The 23,923-nt window shown below is 52.2% G+C and overlaps 1 protein-coding gene across 7 annotated transcripts in view; it reads left to right on the top strand.

Moving 5' to 3' along the window:
- Positions 1 to 23,437, top strand: part of LOC101952064 (polycystin-1-like) — a 64,081-nt gene extending 40,644 nt beyond the window's left edge. For 6 of the 7 annotated variants that reach the window (XM_042841087.2, XM_042841088.2, XM_065562777.1 and 3 more), the window contains 20 exons: positions 357 to 524; positions 2,053 to 2,196; positions 2,788 to 2,998; positions 3,935 to 4,058; positions 5,342 to 5,491; positions 6,234 to 6,298; positions 7,361 to 7,584; positions 7,891 to 8,008; positions 8,373 to 8,548; positions 9,195 to 9,397; positions 10,051 to 10,242; positions 11,127 to 11,281; positions 12,498 to 12,628; positions 13,696 to 13,864; positions 15,014 to 15,142; positions 16,247 to 16,421; positions 16,963 to 17,250; positions 19,658 to 19,792; positions 20,238 to 20,552; positions 21,989 to 23,437. In XM_042841087.2, coding sequence (XP_042697021.2) covers positions 357 to 524; positions 2,053 to 2,196; positions 2,788 to 2,998; positions 3,935 to 4,058; positions 5,342 to 5,491; positions 6,234 to 6,298; positions 7,361 to 7,584; positions 7,891 to 8,008; positions 8,373 to 8,548; positions 9,195 to 9,397; positions 10,051 to 10,242; positions 11,127 to 11,281; positions 12,498 to 12,628; positions 13,696 to 13,864; positions 15,014 to 15,142; positions 16,247 to 16,421; positions 16,963 to 17,250; positions 19,658 to 19,792; positions 20,238 to 20,552; positions 21,989 to 22,699 — 3,983 coding nt within the window. In that variant the 3' untranslated portion in view covers positions 22,700 to 23,437. The remainder of the gene's footprint in view (positions 1 to 356; positions 525 to 2,052; positions 2,197 to 2,787; positions 2,999 to 3,934; positions 4,059 to 5,341; positions 5,492 to 6,233; positions 6,299 to 7,360; positions 7,585 to 7,890; positions 8,009 to 8,372; positions 8,549 to 9,194; positions 9,398 to 10,050; positions 10,243 to 11,126; positions 11,282 to 12,497; positions 12,629 to 13,695; positions 13,865 to 15,013; positions 15,143 to 16,246; positions 16,422 to 16,962; positions 17,251 to 19,657; positions 19,793 to 20,237; positions 20,553 to 21,988) is intronic. The other variant, XM_042841090.2, reaches the window with a different exon arrangement.
- Positions 23,438 to 23,923: the final 486 nt, after the last annotated feature.

Here is a 23,923-nt window from a genome sequence, read left to right as displayed (position 1 = left end):
CAGGAGCGGTGGGCTGTCTCTGGAGCCAGGACGGGGTTCATTCGTGGACCTGTGTTTGGTGCCCGTAGGGGTATAGAAAGGAAAGGGGATGCCCGGGGTAGAATGAATTTGGAAACAATACATTTCCCCAATGCCTGTTTGAGTTTGCTCCTCTTTCAGGCAGCTAGACCAACGCCCCTCTCCCACCCCGTCTTCAACATCACTTCTATTGGCATCCAATGGTGTGCACTTAAAGGCCGAAACATCTGTTGTGTCAGCCATTGGCAGCCGACTTGGGTTGTGGGGGGACAAGGCTGGTGAATTCTGCTGGGGACAATAGACACAACGTCAGCTATCCCGTTACACGTCTCTTCTAGGTACCACTGCCCACGTAGGGATCAGCTTATATGGGCTGAACAAAAGTGGCTCTCGCCACCTGGACAAGGGCTGGGCCTTCCAGAGAAACAGCCAGGATATTTTCCAGGTGGAGACTGATGCAAACCTGGGAGAGATCTGGAAGATCCGCATCTGGCATGACAACACCGGTACGGCACATAGCTCAGGGGTTATGTTTCTATAAGGAAAATCTAGATCATTGGATGTCAAGTTGCTTCCGGTGCTTCCGCTGCATCACAGCTCCAGCACACAGGTGTGATGCACTCACTGCATTGGTGAGATGGGCTTGCTGCCGGAGCACCCTGAGTGCTGGCGTAGGACTTCAGGTGCAGCGCACACCCTGGCCGTGGATTTCTCCGCATAAACTCTGCTCTGGTCTTGATCAGGAGCTGGCGTGTTCTGGGGTCAATGGGACACGTAGCCTCTTTATGTGTCATTAATGTTTCATTAGTAGTGATTAACTCTGTTAATTTTCAGACTAGCCTTTATGTCCCAGGGTGCCATTTTTCCCAAGTGACTAGAGATTTGGGGTGCCCTTAAATGAGCCTGACGTTTGGAAGAGCTGAGCACCCGCCTTCAGAAACGGAGGCCCCCTTAAGGGATCTCCAATTGGGTACCCCAAATCTCAAGTCACTGCAAAAAATCTTGGCCACCCCAACTATAAGGGGCCAGATCCTCAGCTAGTATCAATCAGTGTAGTTCTATTGACTTCAGGGGCACTGTGCTGATTTCCACCAGCTGAGGGGCCGACCCAATAAAGTTTCCTTTAAATTGAAGCCAGGCAATTCAGAGGTAAAGCTGAAATCCTTAATTTGTCTCTCTGCACCTATAATTTAACAGTGCCTGGTATAAAGGGGCACCCCCGGTTCTCTGTTCTTTGCAAGCCATGTGCAGACCGGGGGAATTGTGAACAGTGATTAGCTTTAGCCTTGCGTTACCCCGGTTTGGTGTCTTGGAGCCGACCCATAGCATCAGGACACGTTTTTGTGTTTAACTCCCTCACGCTTTCTCTTCCCTGGTTGTGGCCTGCACAATGTGCATCACGAGGAATCGTCCGGTACACACATTTCAGAGCCAAATGCTTCACTTTAATGACACACACAGAAGGGTGAGAGATCAAAGGCAGCGGTGGTTTTACTAATTTGTAAGCCAGCCCATCCCTCACCAGCAGTTCTACAGACACAGCTTTGGCTCAGTCCCAACAAAAGACAGTTGCAAGCTAGAATGTTAATTACAACATGTACTGTTATCGTCATTCTATATCTGCATGGTAGTAGCATCAACAACGCACTAGCTGCTGTCCCACACATATTGGGTGAGATGCAGTTGCTGCTCCAAAGAACTCGCAAACTAAGTTTCCAAGCACTTCTGAGCAAGAGGAACTCAATAGCTCACATAAAGTAGGTTAGCCTCTGTACATCCATCCTGAGAACTAATCAGCTCCTTAGCTCCTGGATTCGAGCCCTTTGCAAAGCACGTATTGTAACAAGATGTCCATGGACTTCTGCCTGAGGTGAGAATGGGATGGAGGCTAGCATTCTCCTCTCCATCTCCCTCCATCGGAGGACGACTGAGCAGAGAAGTGAGCCGCAAGGATGTAAATCCATTAGGAACTGTCCTGGGAACGCAGTCATTAGAAACGCAGGTGCGTCATTCTCTCCTCCTCTGTGTCCCCAGGGCTGGACCCTTCCTGGTACCTGCAGCATGTCATTGTCTGGGACAGACAGACAGACCATATGTATTTCTTCCTGGTGGACGACTGGCTGTCAGTGGAAAATGAGCAAAACGAAGGACTGGTTGAAAAGGAAGTCTTGGCTGCATGTGAGTGTTGCCCCCTGGAGACAATCCAAAGCTTCCCTTAGCATTATTACTGCAGGAGCACCAGGAGGCCCTGACCCAGGTCAGGAGCCACTCTGCTTAATGCTGCGGAAACACATAGTAGGTGACAGTCCCTGTCTGACAATGTAAATAGACGAGGCAGACCCAGGGTGGGAGGGGAAATGACTTGTCCAGGGTTGCACAGCAGGTCAGCAGGGAATCTCCTGACTCCCAGTCCAAAGCCCTGTCCACCAGGCCACACGCTGAATGTGATCTGGGTGGACAATGGCAATGGGTGTGAGGACACTAGGAAGGGTGGCAGGGGGCAAGGAGTGACAGTATCTTTGATAGCGCGAATGCCACTGGTGCCCAGACTAACTGGGAGGAGTTCTCTAAGTGATGGTGGCGATGGAGACCCCGGAGAAGACAACGGGGAAAGAACTCATGGTGGTGATCAAGCGAGAAGGAAGGTGGTGCTGATGGCAGAGGTGACAGCTAGAGGGAAATGCCCAGAGGAGGGGAAGGAGATTGGGGATAGAATCCCCGAGGAGGAAGAGAAGGGAATGCTGATCATTTGCATTATGCCGCTTCTAGGCCCACAGGAGCTGAGATGCTTCTCTCGAGTTTTCCCTGCCCAGCTGCGTCTTGGCTTTTCTGATTGGCATGTGTGGCTCTCCATCTGGGGCCGCTCTCCCCACAGCCGCTTCACCCGGGTGCAAAGGATTACCTGCTGCGTGCTTGCTGTGTACCTCTTCCTGGCTATATGTGTGCTCTGGTATGGAGCCATCGGAGTTGAGGGCTACAGGTGGGTCCCCCTCCATCTCTGTCTCTTACAGGAGGGTTTCATGCCAGTAGACAGAGAAAGAGATAGAGGGAGGGAGGGAGGGATGGATGGAAAGTAGTGAGTGAGGGAAGGAAAAGCCACTGGGGCTGGGATTTTCAAATGATTTCAAGGGAGTTAGGCACCCAAATACCACTGGATCGCAAGGAGATTTGGATGTCTTAACTCCCTTAAGCTCCTTTGAAAATCCCAGCTTGAATGGTGATATGGCTGCTGAGGAAGTATCTGATGCTTTAGACTCATGGAACTGTAGGGCTGGAAGGGACCTCGAGAGGTCATCTAATCCAGCCCCCTGTGCTGAGGCAGGACCAAGTAAACCCAGACCATCCCTGACAGGTGTTTGTCCAACCTGTTCTTAACCTCCAGTGATGGGGATTCCACAACCTCCCTTGGAAGCTTATTCCAGAACATAGAATTAGAAAGTGGGCTATAGTCCACGAAAGCTTATGCTCTAATAAATTTGTTAGTCTCTAAGGTGCCACAAGTCCTCCTGTTCTTCTTTTTTTAAAGTTTTTTCTAACATCTAACCTAAACCTGCCTTGCTGCAGATTAAGCCCATTACTTCTTGTTATATCTCCATGGACATGGAGAACAATTGATCACTCTTCTCTTTAGAACAGCCCTTCACATATTTGAAGGTTATCAGGTCCCCTCAGTCTTCTTTTCTCACGACTAAGCATGCCCAGGTGTTTTTAACCTTTCCCCATAGATCCGCAGTCTTTGTGTGATGGCTCTGCTCCCAGAGAGGCCTGTGCAAAATGTAGGCCCCTACCCAGTATGAATGTCCCAGTGTCCTGGAACACTGGAACTGTAGGGCTGGAAGGGACCTCGAGAACTCCCTATTAACACAGGACTTTTCAAGTCACCACCTTGTCCTCTGGCTTTGTTTCTCTCCCGTAGTGTTCCCTTGGGAAGCCAGGTTTCAGTAACAGCAGAGAGCGTTGCTGTGGGGATGGTCGTGGCTGTGGTGGTCTTCCCGATACAGCTTCTCTTCACTTTCATCTTCAGGAAAACTCGCAGTAAGGTACTACAGTAGTTACCCTCCACACACAACATCTAGTCAACCTCCTCCCCCCAGCTACATCACCCACTGAACCTGCTGCGATAACCCCACCAAGGTCCATCCGTCCCCATCCTAAGGGGCGGGAAGTTTGGCATGATCAGAATGAAGGACCTTGCATTGTCACTGCCTCTGCAGTGCCCGTTTTGTGCATAAATATTGACAATACACGCCAGTATCCAGGGTTGTCAGTCAGATCCCTTTTCACCGGCACAAAATCCATGTAATCGTTTCAAGGATGTTCTCTGAAATGTTGCCATCTTATTTTACAGACACAGTGGGAAGACAAGACTAAAATATACAGCCAAAAATAGTGGAAAATTAGAGTTGGTCAAAAAATCGGGTGTGATTTGTGCAAAAATTTGTCTGTTTTTCATAGAAATTCAAAATTTGATTTAAAAAAAAAACCTTCATCAAAATTAAGAATTTCAAAAATGTTGACCAGGTTTACATACAAGCACGTAGGGCTGATTTTAGAACAGGGTTATAATATTATCATTAATAATTATTATTATTTGTACAGTACCTAGGAGCCTGTCTTGGACCAGGACTCGATTGTGCTAGACCCTGTCCAAACACAGAACAAAAAGACAGCCCCTGCCTCAAAGAACTTACAATCTGAGTATAATAATAGGAGAACTGGAAATTCTGCAGAAGAAATTCTGCCGTGAGCACACACAGCTGCCAAGCTCTTCCACACGATCTGACTTCCAGAGGCTCAGTTAGGGAGTAATGACAGTACCTAGCTCTTATACAGCACTTTTCATCACTAGCTCTCAAAGCACTTTACAAAGCAGGCCAGTATCATTCTCCAGATTTTACGGATGGGGAAACTGAGGCACGGGGCGAGGCAGGGACTTGCCCAAGGTCACCCTAGCAGGTCAGTGGCAGAGTCAGAAATAGAACCAGGTCTCCCATGTCCCAGTTCAGTGCACAGCGTACTAGACAGCTGTCTGTCTCTTAGGGGAATTCTCTTGAGGCCAAACTGAAATTGCAGTAGTAACGCTTAGGGTACAGCTGTCAGACCCCTGCCTCTGTTTGTGCACGTGCTGCTTTGTATGTGCTGACTGACACCTGGGCACACACTAACCTCTGCATATGCAGGTGACAGATTCTAACCCATGTCAGCATCTTGCGGGAAGGGCAATGCGCCAGCGCAAAGGGACCTGGTTGGAACCTGGTTCTAGACACGCCCTCCGTCACAGCCTCCGGGCCGGGAGCACTCCTCTTTCCTCTGTTTCTGACAGGTGGTTGTGGAAGACCCCGACCCACCCGTGCAAGACTCTCAGACTGTGGAGATGGATGTGTGCCTGGAGCATGCTGACCTGGGCAGCTCCTCCTTCCTGTCTATCCCAGGGGGGATGGAGTCCATCATGGACGGGAGCTCTGTCAGTGGTGTAAGTGAAAGGCCATTCTATGGGCATCTTTTGGGGACCTGTGAAGAAAAGGCCCTGGGAGGTGAGGGGCTACATGTCTGTCTCTGTCTTGCTGCCCTCCCAGGTGAGCGCTGTATTTCTAGACACGCGCCACTGCGCCTGGGCTTTGGAAAAGACAACTTCTCTGAAAACTGAGCTCCCAGCAAAGGGTGATTGAGCCAGGAGTCAGGACTCTCTAGTTTGCAGATGGGGCAGGTTTGCTCGCCCTCTGGAGGCCAGCCCCATTCATCCTATCTGCTGAGTAGAGCAGAGACTCCTTAACTCCCTTCACAGAGCCCTCATCCCTGACCCCTCTGCTTTCAGAGGCCACCCTCACTGGTCTAGTGGGGGCAGATCCAGTGTCTCCAGCTCCCAGAGGCAGGTCCTCACAGAGGGGAGAGCTCATCCCACTTCATCCTGAAGGCTTTTCTTAACCCTTTCATTGCTGGACTAGAGTAAAATGGGGTGCAATCTCAGCAGCACCCTCTCTTTCTCTGTTATTGGGAGCTTCTCTTTGGTTGGATGCAAGGAAGGGTGTGTTCCCTAAAGGGCAATGGCCATTTATATAAAGGGCTTCATAGGGGGCTGGAAGCCAAAGGGAAACAGCCATCTTGCACTAAGGCAGAACGGGTGCCAGGGGACACCCTCCAGGAGTCCTGATGACCATGTGGCTTCTGTCGCCCCTTATAGTTCATCTGCACCCCCCTCATCCCTTTCTTTTCAGGAGTCGCCTGGAAGTAGGAGGCCAGTGTCAACCCAGGAGAATCGCACCAAAGTGGGCAACGCAAGGTACACCAAAGGGGGCTGGACAAGGGGATGTGGTCCCCTTAATTGAAAGAGATTTGTGTCCACTCTGAATCAGTTCTTTAGGGGGGAAATGGTTGCAGAGAGGCAGATGCAGGCAGGGGGCTGATGGGGTGACCCTCTCCTTTCTTCCAAGATGGGGATGAGAGAACAGCCCTAGTAACGCACCCATGTTGGCAAGAGAGAATCAGGTCTCAGCTGCTGGAGAAAATTAACCCATTGTATTCTGAACCGAAGGTTATTAAAATACCTGCATTCAGGCATTTGTAACTTAGCGCCCCACTAGCTCTGACTACATCCCATTCACGGGAGGACTCCCCAAGTCAGCTTTACAGCGAGGGAGAGCTCAGCCTCTGTGCTTTAACAAATCTGCAGTTGGGCTGGCATCCGGCAGATACAGTAACCCTGGCTGTGCAGGCCCAGAGTGGCACTGGAATGGCTGGTGCAGCTTAGCAGTCAAGCTCTTGACGAATGTGTGGGAGATGTAGGGTTGAGTCTCCATTCCAGTGCCTGGCGCCCCATGCTGGGGGAGCTGAGATAGTGACCAAGCAGAGCAGTCGGCCACTTGCATGGGAAGTGTCTTGGCCTGATAGCAGTAATCCAGCCAGCCAGGGTGGTAGAGGGCTTGGCCAGAAGGATGGGACTGCAATGCAGAACATCAAGGAGGGTCGCGGTGGGGAGACTACAAGGCAGATAAGATGCGGAGACTCCTCAGAGCTTTGACAAGTCCTTGGAGATCTCTCTGTGGGCAGAGAGGGTCTATAAACCCTCTCCAGCTGATGTCTGGATTGAGGAATTTGCACAGGCCCATAAGAAATAGGTGACAAATGCAAGCCCCATGCAGCAGAGGGGACACAGGGTCTATGTTTCTAGGCTGGTCTGATGGTTAGACCACAGATGGCAAATTCATTACCAACGACCAGCCAGGCAGGAGGGCGGTTCTTGTCCAAACACAGAACTGTCACGCTCTGAATGTCCGAGCCAGGAAGGGACCTCCTTTGCACTAGGACCAGAGCTCAGGAGCGTGTTGCCCCTTTGGTTCTGCAGGGTCGCGAAACGCTGGCCCTCCTGCGACAGCATCTTCGACGTCCCAGATCTTCTGAACTCGGACCTCCTGGTGAGCCAAAGTCGGATCCTCAAGAGGAAGAAGGCCCTGCTGAAGCTGGGAATCGAGTCTGCATCCAGCTCTGATGATGACCCACTGTCCTTCTCCTTAGGGGACTCTGAGGATAGCAGGAGAGACAGCCGTGGCCACCGCCTCACCCGCTCTGGTACCCCAAACAACTCTCCGCTCTTCTTTCCATCCTTCCCCTCATTCACTCCCTCCTCCCAGCCCCCCTCTTCCATCCTCATTCTCCAGCCCAGGATTCACAGTGTGGTGGTCCAGCTTTAGTGTGATAAATGCATCTGCTGCTACAACAGACAGAATGGCCCTGGCTCCTACTGACGCTGAGGGGAGTTTTGCCATTGAGCTCAGTGAAGCTAGAACTGAGCCCAAGGTGCTCCTGCCTTTCCTCTCCTGCGCCGGCCGCAGAGCTGTCTCACTGAGCGCCATCCTCTCCCTCTCCGTTCAACAGAGGAAGATTTGCTCAACTCCATCGTAGCCGAGACTCAGCGGAGCAGCTCCTTGGACTGCGTCACGTCCGACAGCGGCAGGTTCTCACCCCAAGCCGAGGCGGATCTGGTCTCTGATGTGTAGGTACCTGGGCCAGGCCCTGCTTAGAGCACCCCAAAAAACTAAGGGGGGGAGCCCAGGCCAGAGAGATTCATAGAGGGTAATGCCAGCAGGGACCATTACGATCATCTAGTCTGACCTTCTCAGAGACCGTTTCTCTAACTGCTGCACTGCTGGGAATGGGACGCCCGTAGACCCTGACCCCGAGGGGTGGTGCTTTTTGTGGCCAATTAGAGCCCCGAATTCTTGTTCTGTTTTCTTTTAGTTTTGGGTCTTTTAATGTCCCGCCCATGTCCAAGGGCTCTGGCACAGCTCAAGGGACCTCTCTCCAGTCCCAGGCTCAGTGGTTGACGATCATGAACCACTATCTCTCTCCCATTACAGTATGGAAAGTCCCTGCAGCGCCTGGTCCGATGGCAGCCCAGAGCAGGGGAGGAGCGGCTGGGGCTTCCTGCGCAAGTCCTTCTCCTACATCTCCGCCCTGACGAGCCCTGGCAGCGCACTGCTCCCTGATCCGGAGCTTCTGTCTGCCCCGGTGTCATCCTTCTCCACCCGGATCGGTGTGTGAGGCACCTGGGAAAAGGGCGCCACCCAAACTGAACTGGACCATTGGGGTGGGGTGGGCGAGGGGGAAGGAAGAGACTTCCTGCCTATGAAAATGGTTTTGTATCAGGCGGGGGGGCCATAAGGCTGGGTCACTGCAGGGATCTAACATCTGTTGGCGACTCGCAGGTCATGGTTTGAATGCCTCTTTCTCCCGTTCTTCTGACTGCTCCAGGCAGGAATTGCACTTAGCTTCCCCATGGCACCAGCTGGGGAGTGATGGTGCATCCTTGTTTCCTGCCCCACAGCACCAGCTGGGGAGGGAAGCCAAGTCTCTCAGCTGCGGCCCACATGCCTGCCGCTGAGCCGCCACGTGCTTGGCGAGAGGAATAATTCCAAACACAGGTTGAAACGGCGGCATCTCCAGCAAGGCAGCAGCCAGGGAGGAGAGGGGAGCCTGGATCCCAGCGCAGGGGAAGGGAAGCTAACTGAAAGCAGCTGGATTGGTTTCTATAGCCCTAGAAATGCCAACCCCTGCCCCTGTGCAAGGGGAGGCAGTGGGGCTGCCCCAGTATTGTGGCCAGGGGAGGGTAATGTTGAGTCTGTGGGGTCTAAGTGATGATGCGGGTTTAAACAGAACAACTCTGGTTGCTTTTCCTGCAGGGGTGTCCCGCAGACCCTTGGAGTGGCTCTTCCCTGGCTGGGCGCTGCCTATGACCTATGCCTTCATCTTCCTGCTTCTAGCAGGCTGCTTCACCGTCACCATCCTCTACGGCTCCTCCCTCCGTGACCACACTGCCCTAATGTGGCTCATCTCCTGCATATTCTCCTTCATCACCTCCTTTGTGCTGCTGGAGCCACTGAAGGTAACGGCCCCTACTCCTCTCTCGGCACTGCAGATAACCCTTCGGCTTTGCCCATTCACAGCCCCTCCCAGCGGAGAGCCACAAAACATTTTGCAGACATCAGTTAATTCACAGCACCCTTAAGGTGGGATGACACTGCCCCCACTGTCAGATGGGGAAACTGAGGCAGGGAGCGGGCGAATGACCTGCCCAAGGTCACACAAGTGAGTGAGTGGCCAGTGGGGATGGAACCCCGGCAACCTCAATGCAGATCCTCCTGCACACGGACTTAGAAGAGGGACTATTTCACACTCGCCCATTGGCTTTGTTTGAATCCTTGCTGGCTACTGACTCGCTTGTGTTACCTGGGGCAAGCCGCTGGTCCTCTCTGTGCCTCAGTTTCCCAATCTGTAAAGTGGGGGCAGTGTTATCCCAGGAGCTACTGCACATCCTGCTGGAATCAGGCCGGGGGCATTCAGTGGAGATTGGGGCCTTTGCCCTCCCGCACTGAGGGTTTATTCAGCACCCCTCCCCCTTCACTCTGGGCATCCACCATTTCCACCCATGGGGCATTGCTCTGTGGGTCAGGGTGACCTGCTGCTCTCTGGGGCCCTAGAAGAGTAACAGCCCCTGGCCCTGGGGCTCACACGCTCTCCGTTGTCCTGTCGTGGCAGGTGGTGCTGGAGGCCCTGCGTGCTGCTCTCATCACCAAGCCGGTGGACAGCGAAGGAGAGGGGCTGGTGGAAGAGCCGCTGGTAAAGCCAGTGCCCGAGCGCATTGGGAAGGTGCGAGCGCCCTGTGGATACGGGCTTCTCCAGGCCAAGGAAGAGGCGAGGAAAGTGCGGGCGCTGCGAGCGCTGATGAGGGTAATGTGTTCCCCTGGGACTCGCCCCACCTTGCTTGGCTGCTGCTAAGAAGCCTGTGGGGACTCCCATCGCTTAGCTCCTAGGGAGTCCTTGGGATGCTGAGGGGGGATACAGGACATTCACGGAGTGCCGTGAGGAACTGTCCAAGGGGAATTTAACCTAAACCTCCCTTTTCTGCTGTCCTCGTTCTCCATTCCCCCCCCCCCCAGCTGCAGCCCTCGCATCCCGGCTGGGCTGTGAACCCAGCCCAAGGGCACCAGCTGGCAACCAAACCCAGCCCCTCCTTCTGACCGCAGTGCCAATGTTACAATGCACCCTCATGCTCAGAGCTGAGCTCAGGAGAGCACCAGCTTACTGGCAGGAGAAGGAGGCCGATGTGGATGTTTGTACACTGCCCAGGTCCAGCACCGAGCAGCCTTGGCTGTGTTTTGCCCCAGACGCCAAAGGGGCGGGGTGGAGGGTGTGTGATGTATTGAACTGAAAGGTAGAATCACAGCTGTGAGGGCTCGCTGTGGCCACTAGATGTCAGTGTGAGTTTGGATTTGCACCGTTTAGCTGCAACTGAGGATAGCTGGGTCCAGTCCAAATTCTTGGCTGTTTCTCCAAAGCTTGTGATGCTGCAGGGCTCTGGGCCTGATGACCGGGCCGTGAAAAGCTTCTCATTGTTCCAAGATTGTCCATGATGGGGTTTCTAGCATCTTCCTGTGGAGCATCGGGCTCTGGCCCCTCTTGGAGACAGGAGATGAGCGCGACTGACCCTTGGCTTGCCCTTGTATGGCAGTTCCCATCCTGTTCAGTCCCCTTTCTCAGCCCACGATCCAGCTTGCCTGGCTGTGCAGCATTCATTCCTTACCTGAATGCCTCCATTTTCTCCCCCTCCCCAGAGCTGTCTCACCCACATGCTCTTCCTCCTGGTGGTTCTGACTGTCAACTACCAGAGCTGCTTCCACCACCGCAACATCCATCTCCTGCATGCTGCTGTCAGACAGGCCGTCACCGCCCCAAATGACAGAGGACTCAACTTCTCCTCTGTGCGCAGGTGAGGACCCCAGGCGGGGGAAGGGATGGAGCAGCGATTTGTTGTTGTAGCCTGTTAGTCAGCTGTTGATTGATGCCCTGAAGCCCGAGTATGTAGAGTTGTTATTATACTGAAGACCCCACATACTCATGCTTCAGGGCATCAATCACCAGATGACTAATAGGCATCAGGAAGAAAATTTCCCCATGTGCCGGTTATGACATAACTGCCTTCTGCAGTGCTGCTGGTCACTGGAGATGGGCTCATGGGCTAGTTAGACCACGGTTCTGATCTAAGGCAGTGTCTCTGTCCCTGGAGTGAGATCACCCGGAATCCGTGGAGTTTTGGGGTACCAGGCTCGAAACTTGGTGGTGCAATTTAAATATGAAACTTTTTTGACATGAGTTACCATGAAACTAACAGTGACCCCTAAAGCAGCATCCCCTGTATGTTTATACTGCTATTCAGTGTAATTCCTTTTACAGCACCCACACATTGTTCGTTTTCTCTGTGCTGCAGGTTTTGAATGGCTGGTGCAGAACTTGTAAACTCTTTGGGGGCAAGGCCTGTTGTTTACAGTATATTTGTACAGCACCTAACACAACAGGGCCTCCAGGCACTATGTAATATACAAATAATTACGCTGTAGAAGTAGCCAGGGGGAAGCTGGAGGTTCTGACAGCTGGGAGGGGACAGTTGGGGCTGGATAGGGGTCAGCTGGTGAGGGGTAGGAGGCAGTTTGGGATTGTGGGATAATCTCATTCGAGCTGGATGTTTTTGTTCTGAGTTTGCACAGTGCCTAGCACCATGGGGCCCTGGTCCACGAGTAGGGCTGCTAGCTGCTGCCACAATACAAACACTAAATAATAATAATGATCAGCGGTGAAATGGTTAACAGTGTTGCTATTTAAATTGCCCCCTTTAGGTTTCAGAGTTAACCCACTGAAACAAAGGGGGCGGTTCACCCCTTTCAGAGCAAGTGTGTCAGGCTCTCTGCAGACTCAGGGAAGACGGCGCTAAGTTGGCTTGTGCTCAGTTCCTATTTTCACGGTTATCTTCACAACCTTCAGGGCTACAGACATACTGACTTAAATAAGGAAAGCCAAGAGTCCACAACAGGACCCCACTCTGCAGGGCATGTTTTGCAGGGGTGGGATGTTGGGGTACACAGGGCACCGGCCAGTTATACTGCACTGGGGTGAAATGCACCTGTTCCCCTGACCTCTTTGTTTTGCAGTTACTCCGACACATGGGAGTGGATAGACTCTGTGTTACTGAGCTACCTCTACAACAATCCCCGACTGACCCTGGTCGGGGTGCCTCGTCTCCGGCAGGAGAGCTCTGCTGGGAACGTACCTCTGGATCTGGGTGAGGGCTGGTAAAATCACCTCTACTGCTGGCTGGGAGAAGGGTAGCTGAGTGGGGAGGACTGTGGGGCCCAAAATGGCACCAGCCAGAGATTGTCAACTGCTCCATTTTAGCTAGCCAGGAGTATAGACCTGACAGGAAGCATCATCCCCCATTTGACTGGTAGGGAAACTGAGGCACGGAGGATTGTGACATGCTCACGGTCATGCAGTGTTACCAATAAAATTTGAGGGTTCAGATTCCTGCTTCACTGCTCCAACCACTAGAGAAAGTTTAGGGGATACTGATGTTTCTCTCTACAGTCCCCGGGGTTGAAGCCTAACTGTGTATAAAACTGGGTCTGGGGAGTCACAGCCCAGCAGCCACTTCCCCAAACACTGAGCATTGGTAAAGAAGGGAAGGGGCTGTGATCAGGGGATCCAGGCTAAAAACCGGCACCTGAAGAATGGCACACAGAGAGGAATGGGAAGGCAGGAAAGCCCACAGGTCCAGACGTGGGGCACAGCGGCGGCAAAGTCACCAGGGAGATGGGGACTAAGGGTCATCCCAGTGGCTATGAGATAGCACTGGACACATCCCGGCATTGAATCTCAGTGCAGGGCTGGAGTTTCCTGGGCCAATGGAGGCTGAGCGTGCTGCGAAGGGAGCACATGCTGCTCCTGCAGAAGGAGGGTGGGGGACATGATGGAGAGCCCTGCTCTGAATCCTGCAGTCCTGCCTCCCATTGACCTTCCTGGGAGTTTGGTCTGAGTAAGGAATGCAGGCTCAGGCCCCCCTTTTGATGCTTTAGAGCAAGCCCTGCTGGCCAATGAGGGAGGGCGAAGATGGGAGAACACCCTGCTGAACCCTAAACAGACAAGGAATCGGGATTGGGAGGAGGTAGAGCTGAGAACCAGAAAGGAAACAATGGAGGAGGTCGAGGGCACAGGCCAGGTGCAGAGGGGAGACACTGGGATAACCTACATTTGGAGAGCAAAATAAGGAGTGTTGTTTCTAACTGGGCATCTAAACTTGTTAATGTGCAACTCAAAATCTCGTCCTCTCGCTCTGCTTTTCTGCACCCTCAGTGCTCCCCCAACCTGGGCTTGGGTCTCTCTTGACACATCACGTCACTAACAGAACCTGTCCCCTCTGCCACTTGTCAGCGCCCAGACCAGAGGTTTCCAGGAGTGGCCAAGTGGACAGAGATGCGTGCTCTGACCCCAGCCTCCAGAATTCATCCCATGACTCTAGCGGGTAAGAACGCTGGCACAGGGTGGAGTGGGCACTAATTGGCAGCTGAGAGCAGCAATGAAGCAGTTATGCAACCAAGAAGCTTGGCTGTGAATTTCTGCTTCTGGGTACCCTGATTTTCCCCATCCCATGGGTCAGCTCAGGAATCCCCAGCTAGTAGCCCCAGGTTACTTCACACTGAACCACCAGGAAGGTTCCACTTTTGCTTTCACAAGAAACTCTTCCAGAGGAGTGTCACAATCCTGGAGTGACTCCATGGGGACGTGATTTACCCCAGTTCTTGTCCTCTTTCCCCTCTCTCCACCCTGGGCTGTGGCATCTCCAGTTTCCCTGAGTGTTAGCTGACAATCAGCAGCAATGTTCCTTCTGTTCATTGAATCATAGTTGTTCGTGGAATCACAGGAACGTAGGACTCGAAGGGACCTCGATAGGTCATCTAGTCCGGTCTCCTGCACTGAGGGGAATATTCAGAAGGATCCCAAAGCATTTCACAAACTATGGACCTGATCCTGCAAGCAGCTGGGTCTCTGTAGCTTCCATTAACTTCAGTGAGTGGTGAGGCTGCTCGGTACCATTCAGGAGGCGCTCAGCACCTTGCAGAAGCAGACCCGAGGATGGATAGATATATCTATATCACACATGGGAGACACTGGAACACAGCAACTGTGTCACAGCCCACAGCAACTACTACGCAATAGCACAACAGAGGAAGTGAAGGCGAAGACCATAGCCAGCTGGAAATCCAGAGCAAATCCAGGGAGGCAGAATGTGTGCCTCCCCAGTTGGAATTTGGCCAGGACGCAAGGATTAAAGATCTTTTCTCTCACTGAACAGGCCATGCAATCTTTAATGACAAGTGGCCATGAATTTCAATTCATGCATCACCCAAAGGTCTCCTAGGTCCATGCAGAAGCACTGGGTCACTACAGATTCAGATAACAGGGTCACGTCCTGAATCCCTAGCTCTCCTGTCTGCAGCACCCTGGGTTTTTGCTTGGGGTATCCCATCTAAATGGGGGCTGGCCCGTCTCTGTTCTCGCTTGGGATCTGACCAGATCACAGCCCGAGTTAGGGCTCCCAATCCAGCCTCTCGCCCACTCTGTGTTTCACAACTACATTTTCTGGTCTCCCCATCCCCGTTTCTTGGGGCAGGTTTTGGATCTGGGGGCACGTTGGAGTTTACCACACTAACACTGGCTGCTGGAGGGAGCTTGGAAATAGCTCTGCCGAAGCCCGAAGGACACTGGCTGACCTGCGAGCCAGCAACTGGATCAACAAAAGGCAAGTCACTCGGGGCCTTACCTTTTCCCTTGACAACGGGGCTGGGAAGTGGAAATTGAAATGAATGCGCTGTTGGCTTTGAGTGCTTACCTGTGGGAGGGAGGGTTATTGCATGGCTACTTCTCTCCTGCAGTAGCTCTGTCTGTCTATCCGTCTGAGTGGGACATGACCATCCTGAGAATGCAAGGTGATGTCAGTTGTTCTCTCCCATTGTGCGGTGGCCATTGTTGTTCCACTTCCCCTGTTCCCTTTCTCTGAAGTGGAGCAGAGCGACTCCAGATGACTCAGAGAAAGGGAGAGATCCCCCAGGCCATAGAACTGCACACTGCAATGGCCAAAACTGCTGAGCCACCGACGGGCATGGGCCGGAGAGCAGGCTGGTTGTCAACTTAACCAAAACCAATCAGGGGTTGGGGGCACATTGCCAGTGGTGGCTACTTAGAATAAGGGAGCAAACCCCTGGGGACGGAGCACCTCCGGATGGGAAAATCAGGGTTTGTGAAGACAAAATGCACTGTTATTTCCACTGCATCTGGGTCTCCTTGGGATCCAGTAACTCTGCGGCTGGCTCACATGCTAGATATACACCATTGGCTGGGGTCAGTAGGTTTCACGGCATCATTTTGGGGGTCCCTGACTCTGAGTCTGGCTGCCAGGGGGCCCAAAGGCAGCATGGCCAAGACCCTGATTTGGGGGTAGGCACTGAGGTCTTCTGCACCGTAAGGCTGAGATCACCCACAGACATGGTTCAGTTCAACCTTGCTTATCCAAGTGGCATGAGAGAGGCTGAATAAATGCCGATAATGGCGGCAATGGGAGTTTCTGATGTAATTTATAGATGGCAGGTGACTTGCCCCTGCTATGGATAGCTGATGTAGCGTTGTATGTCTGTGCACAGCCTAGGGAATCTGATGGCTCGTGACCTGCTAGGGACACCCCAACTTCATCCCTGAAAGTGGAAAGTCGAAACAGTGTTTCCCAGCAGTCCGATTTAAATGTCCCCATGAGAAGGGCCAAGAATTAGGCCCAATTACCCAGCATTCCAGAGCCCTGGAAAATATTTCTTCTCAGCCTGCTGTTCTCGGCTCTCTCCCTGCACGACAGGACCAGAGCCGTGTTTCTGGAGTTTACCCAATACAACGTTGATGTCAACCTGTACGTGGCTGTAATGCTCCTGCTCGAGCTCCCATCAGTCAGACCGGCTGTTCCTTCCATCGTCATCCTCCCCTGCCAAATGCTGCGCTTGGGCACGGGGCTGGACCTTCCACTTGCCCTAGTGGTATGTATCTTGCGTTGAGAGATGCATCCAAGGCTCGGGGCTGGCTCCCAGCAGAATGCAGCCAATGTTTAACCCACCCCAGTGGGCGCTCTTTCTCCAGAGATTGTGCCACAAACACAGTCTCAGCAGGAGGAGTTTGCAACCTTAGCTCCGCAGTGGTAGCTAATTATAGTCCAAATAAATGCTTGCCTGACTGCATGTGGGTCTGTAGCGGTTACAGTCTCTGATTAGATGAATCCCAGGAGTGCATTTCCAATGGATACTCCAGGGGGATCTATCCAAGGCTCTGCTTCCTAGTGACAGGGGGGTGTAGCCTGGCTCTCTGGTCCCTCGTGATGTGGCACACAACAGAGTAATTCCTGTGTGGAGCAGCTACTCTGTATCCCTTGGGATGATGCTAGTTATCTGCTCTGTTTATTTAGGCTTCAGAAGTAGCACCATAGCTACCATGTCCCTGCTGTATCCACCTTTGTTCTTGCTACCTAACCCAATGCACAGCAGGAAGGCAGATTCTTTTCTCGCCTGCTCTGGCTTCTTTCAGATCTCCCTGCTCGTCTTCAGCGTGGCCTTTCTCCTGCCGGAGCTGTCGCTCCTGTCTCGGGAAGGGGCCTCCTGTTTGGGTCAGAACCGCTGTTGGCTCCAGCTGCTCCTGGCGCTGCTCTCCATTGCCGTCGGCGCCTTGCACTTTGCGCACATCTGGCTGGCAGATGTGCAGCTCGCGCATTACTGGGGACACCGCCAGGCCTTCACCAGCTTCTATGAAGTGGCACTGCTGGCTCGGATGGAAATCTGTCTCTCAGCCCTGCTGCTGACCATCACCACGCTGAAGGTGAGTGAGCGCACAGAGTTATGTGATTTCCCAAGGTCACGTGTCACGTCAGTTGCAGAGCTGAGGATGGAACTCAGGAGTCCTGACTTCCACTCCCCTCCCTCCCCACAGCTCTAACACCTCCCCATTCCCAATGTTCCAAAGTTGCTGATTAACAGCCGTGCCCATCTCCCACTGAAATCTCAATCGGAGCCTTTCCACTGGCTTTCTGTTCCGTCTGATCCCTAGTTCACATGTTGTGGGAAACATTTTATGTACTCAACACCCATTGCTTCAAAGCCACCTGGGTGTTGTGCATAGGAATAAATCCGGGCCGATCCTGATCTCCGTTACATCAGTGTAACCCCTCAATAATTTTATCATTGCCAGGCTGCATGGCCTAAACACATTCCAGATTCTCATCTGCCATCACCAGCATGAGAGGGCACCTGGAAATGGGCTGGATTTGGAAAGAGATGAAAAACATAAGAACAGCTATACTGGGTCAGACCAATGGTCCATCTAGCCCAGTATTTCTGTGGCAGTGCCAGATACTTCAGAGGGAATGAGCAGAACAGGGCAATTTTGAATGATCCATCCCCTGTCATCCAGTCCCAGTTTCTGTCACTTGGAGTTTTAAGGAACCCCACAGTATGGGGTTGTGTCCCTGACCATCTTGGCTAATAACCATTGATGGACCTATCCTGTGTGAACTTAACTAATTCTTCTTTGAACTCCGTTATATTTTTGGCCTTCACAACATCCCCTGGCAATGAGTTCCACAGGTTGTGTGAAGAAGTACTTGCTTTTGTTTTAAACCTGCTGCCTATTAATTTCATTGAGTGACCCCTGGTTCTTGTTATGTGAAGAGGTGTGTGATCGGACACGTGGTGCCTTCAGTAATCACAACCCTTGCTGCCAGCTGTCCCTAACTCCCTTGGGTAACAGTCCCCACCGCTCACCCCAATGGAGAGTTACGTGGGAGCAGATCACAGGGTGAAATTGAAGTCAAACTGGTTTCTCTCTCATAAATAAATCAGGTGAGTCTGTCTCCCAGTCTCTGGCCAGACATCAATTGCTGATCTTCACCACCACATGGAAGTAGGACATCCTTCTTCATCCAGCAGCCCTTGTGCATGGTGGCAAGTGGTGTGAGACGATGTCAGGTCTGAGCTGCTAACAGCGTGGATGATGTATACCTTCTCATTAGCATGCGCATATTCAATTATACCACAATGACCTTATAATTGTCATTGGGGCTGCTGCTGAGATGTAATATCATCTTTGTTCCTTTCTCCCGCTTCCTAATGAATTGGCCAAGTGGCCCGGCTGCTGTCTTCCAGGCTTGCTGTATTTATGGTTCACTGTCGACCGTTACTTGCTTAATCCATAGACAATAAGAGTGAGCAAAAAAACAGATAAAGGCTGCTGGGAGCCAAAGCTGGAGAGTCAGTGAAGAGAAAGGGACCCCCGGAGCAGCCTCCTGGAGAGCTGAGAGGATGGGGATCTCTGACACAGGAGATCACATCAGAAACCTGGCCATTCTCGAGACACTGCTTTAATGGACTGTGCGTGCCAGATGAGTGCATACAGGGGTTTCCTCAGTATACGTCAGGGTTGCGTTCTTGAAAAGGGCGACAGATACTGAAACGATGGATACCGGGGAATTTTTCCCCATAAGAAATATGGCCTGCTCTGCCTCTTCCTGCCCCCCCTCCACCTCTGCCCCGCCTCTTCATGCCCAGTTCCACCCCTCTTCCGAGCGCGCCCAATCCCTGCGCCTCCCTTTCCCTCCCAGTGCCTCCTGAATGCCAGGAGAAGCACCCAAAGAAAAGCCATGGAAAAGGAGAAGCGACCGATATGCGGATCGGGACCGACGTCAATTGGAACATGTTCCCCTATTGATGAATGACGGATACGCGAAATGATGGATAAGGGGGAGATGTATACCGGGGACCCTCTATACCAGCTAGCTTGTGTGTGCCTGGATAATTCGTTCAGGGAGCACTGCACTAGCACATAAGGCCCCCAACTACAGTACCACGGTCCTCTGACCTGGTTGCAACATGGTTAAAATGTAGCATAGATGGGACCTAACCCCACGACCAGGTTAGAACTCTCAACAGATGCTAGCTTTTGATTGGTTACAGGGACATGGACGATTCTGCCCAGCCTGCAGCTCTTAACAGCCACATTGCAACTGGGCCCCTGACTCAGTCATGGCCATAATGAAGGCTGGGCCTTTGAGAAAGATGATGCCCTTGCTCCGCCCGGCTTCCCTCACCGAGTACCTGATGTGGCCACCTGGACACGCAGACACCTCTTGTGAGACGGAGCAGAGTGAATGTACTCAGGGCGGTTTGAAATGTCACTTTTCTGATAACATCTAACCAGGCTTCCTGCTCACCCATGGACCTTCTCCCCCTAGATTGTACGGCAGCTGCGCTTTGTCCGGAGATGGTCTGCGTTTGGGAAGACATTCCAGCATGCACTGGGAGAGCTAGTGGCTGCCACGCTCCTCTTCCTCCTGCTGCTCCTTGTCTATGCGCAGTGTGGATATCTGGTAGGTTATGCAGAGGCTGGCTCTCAGTAGTGGGAATGCGTGTGGAGAGTAGGATGGTCATGACTCTTACCTGTACAGGCCACTATGCAGTGAATTCCTGTATTTATCCATAGGCTTGATACAAGACGATGCAATGCGTTTGTCTCCCTGCTACTCTGCAGCTGGGCATCAGCTCTGTCAGAGGAGGACCACCCTTCCCCAGAGCTCCTCAGTCAGTCTCTCCACTGGTCCCCAAGAGAGACCCGCTCACTGCTGAGATCAGATTCTAGTGCTCATTTGCATTCACGCCTTCTGTTTTGCACTGCTCCAGCAGTGAACTGGAAAGCTCTCTGGGAGCGACCCACCCCACAAGGGGGCTTGTGCAATGGCTAAGGATGATGTAGACAGGAAAGGGTAAAGACACCTTTCCTAGCGATAACCCCTACGTTGTCTCTCTCATTCCCAGGCCTTCTCTGCTACAGTAGAGGAGTTCAGAACATTCCGATGTGCCTTCTATGCCCTGCTTTCGGCCCTCCACGGGAAAGTGGCTTTCCTGTCTGTGATCCAGGAATTCCCCACCCTCGGCACTGCCTACGTCCTCAGCTTCACGGTCAGTTTGCTCTGCATTGGCAGCCGTTTCCTTTGTGCTGTCATCCTTCACGGCTACCGCACTGTCCAAGCCGAAATGTACCGCCCCGCCATTGAACCGCAGGACTACGAGATGATCGAGTTCTTCGTGAAGAGGTTCAAGTTGTGGATGGGGTTCAGCAAAACTAAAGAGGTAAGAAAGGAGGAAACCTGGGTGTAGAGCAGCCAGCAATCCAGAGTCTAGTGCTGCAGCGTCAGAGCAAGGTGAACTGAATCCAGTGCTTAATTTTGTGCCCGGCGCCTCTGGGCCTGGCCTGGCAGTTCGGAGCCCCGGCGCCTCTGGGCCTGGCCTGGCAGTTCGGAGCCCCGGCACCTCTGGGTTTGCTGCACCAGTTATGAATGCAAAAAAATTGCTTGAGCCCTGGCCCCTCTTTCATTACAAATTAAGCACTGGTTGAATGCAAAGGCCCGGTTCAGTCGAGTGCTCTCACACTATTCTACTCATGGGCCCGTACCCTGACACAGAGGGGCCACCCTCAACTCTTAGGCTGGGGGAGAGTCTGATCTTACAGCAGGGTACATCTGGATTAACGCCTTCCATGGGGTCCCTCGGCTTTACACCAGTGTTACTGAGATTGTACTCCAGTCCCCTATCCTTCCTTAACCTCTATCCTGCCCTGGAGTGACCAGCATTTTAGGAACAGAAGGGAATGTAACTTCCATGTAAGAGGGCTCACTTTCCCCCCTTCCTCTCCTTCTGGACAATAAGGCTCAGCTTTTACCCAGCTGCTATCCCTGTCTGCCTACTGGCTGCAATGGGAATGAATGGGTGTGATTTGATCCTAGCAGGTCAAGACTTGGAAGAAGCAGAGAGTGGGGCATATAACACAAAGCGATCTTGGATTGCTCCTCTCTTTGGAGAAGGGAAGGATGGCCTTGTGGCTAAGGGAGATCTGGGTTCATTTCTCTGCGCTGGCTTCTTGCCTGGCCTTGGGAAAATCACTTGCCTTAGCTTCTCCATCCGTAGAAGAGGATAATGCTTCATAGTATTGCAAGAATAAATTCTGTAGGTGCTACGAGGGGCTTGGATGTTACAGTAATGAGTCCCATGGGAAAGCCAGTCCCACTTTATAAGAAGGCTCCATTCATAAATGGTTAATGGAAGTTATAAGCATGTTAGAGAGATAAGTAGTATGTTTACAGGGTTGTAGCCATGTTGGTCCCAGGATATTAGAGAGACAAGGTGGGTGAGGTAGCATCTTAGGTTGGTGAAAGAGACAAGGGGACCTGAAGAAGAGCTCTGTGCAGCTCAAAAGCTTGTCTCTCTCACCAGCAGAAGTTGGTCAATACGATATTACCTCCCCCACCTTGTCTCTAGTATGAGGAACAGATGGCTGTAAGCAACCTGTTGGACTCTAATGATTTAAACCAAATTTTAAACCATCCATTAACCCCTCCTAAACCATTATAAATGGAACCTTAATATAAAGTGTGATGGAAAAACCTATAACTAACACTGCAGGAAAGAGCGCACTGTTGTGGCTCACGGGCCCTCTTACCCCCACCGAAGGTAGCAGCACTGGGCTCTGGGATTCTCAGGGGATTTCCTCTTTTTTCTTTGTCACTCAGTTCCGCCACAAAGTAAAGTTTGAAGGGATGGACTCCCTGATTTCACGCTCCTCCGGGAACTCCAAATGCTCCCGCCTCCTGTCAGCTGGCACCATCTTCCGCTGTGCCAGCTCCACCATCTCCTCCAGCTCCGAGGAGCTGGCCCTTTCGGAGAGCCCTGTCCCGGAGCCATACAATGTACAGTTTTACTTGGACCGTCTACCCTCTGCTGTCAATAACCTTCTGGACCAGTTTGACCGGGTCATTAGAGTCATGGAGGACGTATGCCAGCTGGAGAGGGGTCTGGAACAGGCTCAGAAAAGAATTAATGACAACAAGAAGGGACAGAAGAGCCTGCAGGGGGAGAAGGTGACACCAGCTAAGCAGCTAGAGCTACCGAGGACTTACAGCACCTTCTCAGAGTCTGCCCTGGTCAGACTGAGGACCCACAGGGCCAAGGTCTCCAACTGCAATGCCACTGATGGGCACAAGCTGGTCCAGTGGCCTCCAGCAGATGGGATACCTCACCCAGTGGCCGGGTGCACATCCTGGCTGGTTGGCCCTCCAATATCAACTGATCTCTGCCAAAGGCTTACCCAGGCACCAGGCATTTCGTGCAAGTGGAGACCAAAGAGTGAGGAGGGGCAGGGCTGTCTGTGCCATGAAATTCCTCAGAGGCAGATCCCTTTAAAGAGAAGAGCGTGGCAGGCAGAAGGTGCTGGGAACATGTAATGAGACAAAGATAGAAATCAGGTCATTGAGGGCAGGTCAGACTCCCGTTGGAGTCTTCTCCATTTCCAAAGAGTGTTTCACTCACAGCATCTACCCTGCTGGGCAAAGGCTGTTCTTGTGAAGGACAAATCTTTGCATTAGCTCAGGCCTTCACCCCGCTCCAGCACAGTGCGCCAGAATGCCATTGTTCCCAACTCCTCCGGGAGTTCGGCAGTGGGCGTGTGATGCCAGTTGCTGGGGCAGAGCTGAATCCCAGCAAAATCATTACGTGGCGGTGCTCCCATCAGAAGGGAACAATAATGGGCAGTTTCATAAGCACCGCGAGAGAAATGATGGCTGATAATACAGTAGCACGTCCGTCCCTTTCACAGTATTAGAGCTGACGGCCTCCCCCCTTCACAGAAATGGGCTAGGCGAAAGGCAGCTGGAGAAACCACCCCTGAAGCTCTCCCCATATTGCTGCTGAGATTCCCCCAGACTCAGACTTGTTAGTTGCTTCCATCCTAGCCCTCTGGAACACTCTCCTGAATGGGCTGAAACAAAGGCAGGTGCAGGAGCTACCCTTGAATAATTCCATCCTGGGGCTAAACTCCTGGATGATTTTTTTATTGTATTAAAGTATGTGTGGAAAATGAGTTTATTTGAATTAATCACTCACACCAGCTGTAGTACACACACATTATAGACACATAAACATGCAGTGTATTTAACTACATTAAAAGATTTATTATAAAGGCAGGAATGGTTGAATGCATTGGTCTGTCCCTACAGCTGTTTTTATGTCAGCTACTTGCACGTGGCTGTCGCACTTCCTGTATTTATTGCCAAGTGCCCATTCATTCTCTTTGTGAACGGTGTCCTGTGCGCGCCCCGCTCTGTTCCTCCTGTAGACACTAAAGCACGGCCATTGGAGTGGTTGTGCCGTGGCTGCTGTTCCCGTTTTTTCCAGGGTCGCTTTCTGAGGCCTTCCCTATCCTCGCTCAATGCCTTTATCTAGGAATCAGAATTTCCTACCCCGAACGACCCACTCCCCCAGCTAACTTTCTTGGTGTGACACATCATAGCAGTGTTAATACAAAGAACCCTAATCCTTCATTGATTTATAGGCCTTGCGGTTTGGGTCCCATCACTTAGAGGCAGTGTGTTTAGGGATGGCTGTTGTGTACCTTAGATGAAGCCCAGCAGGAAGCTGAAATGGAAGATCTCCAACCGTCTGAGTTCCCT

The sequence above is a fragment of the Chrysemys picta genome, chromosome 12 (assembly GCF_011386835.1).
Source record: "Chrysemys picta bellii isolate R12L10 chromosome 12, ASM1138683v2, whole genome shotgun sequence".
NCBI lineage: Eukaryota > Metazoa > Chordata > Testudines > Emydidae > Chrysemys > Chrysemys picta.
This window is presented reverse-complemented; position numbering and strand designations above follow the sequence as displayed.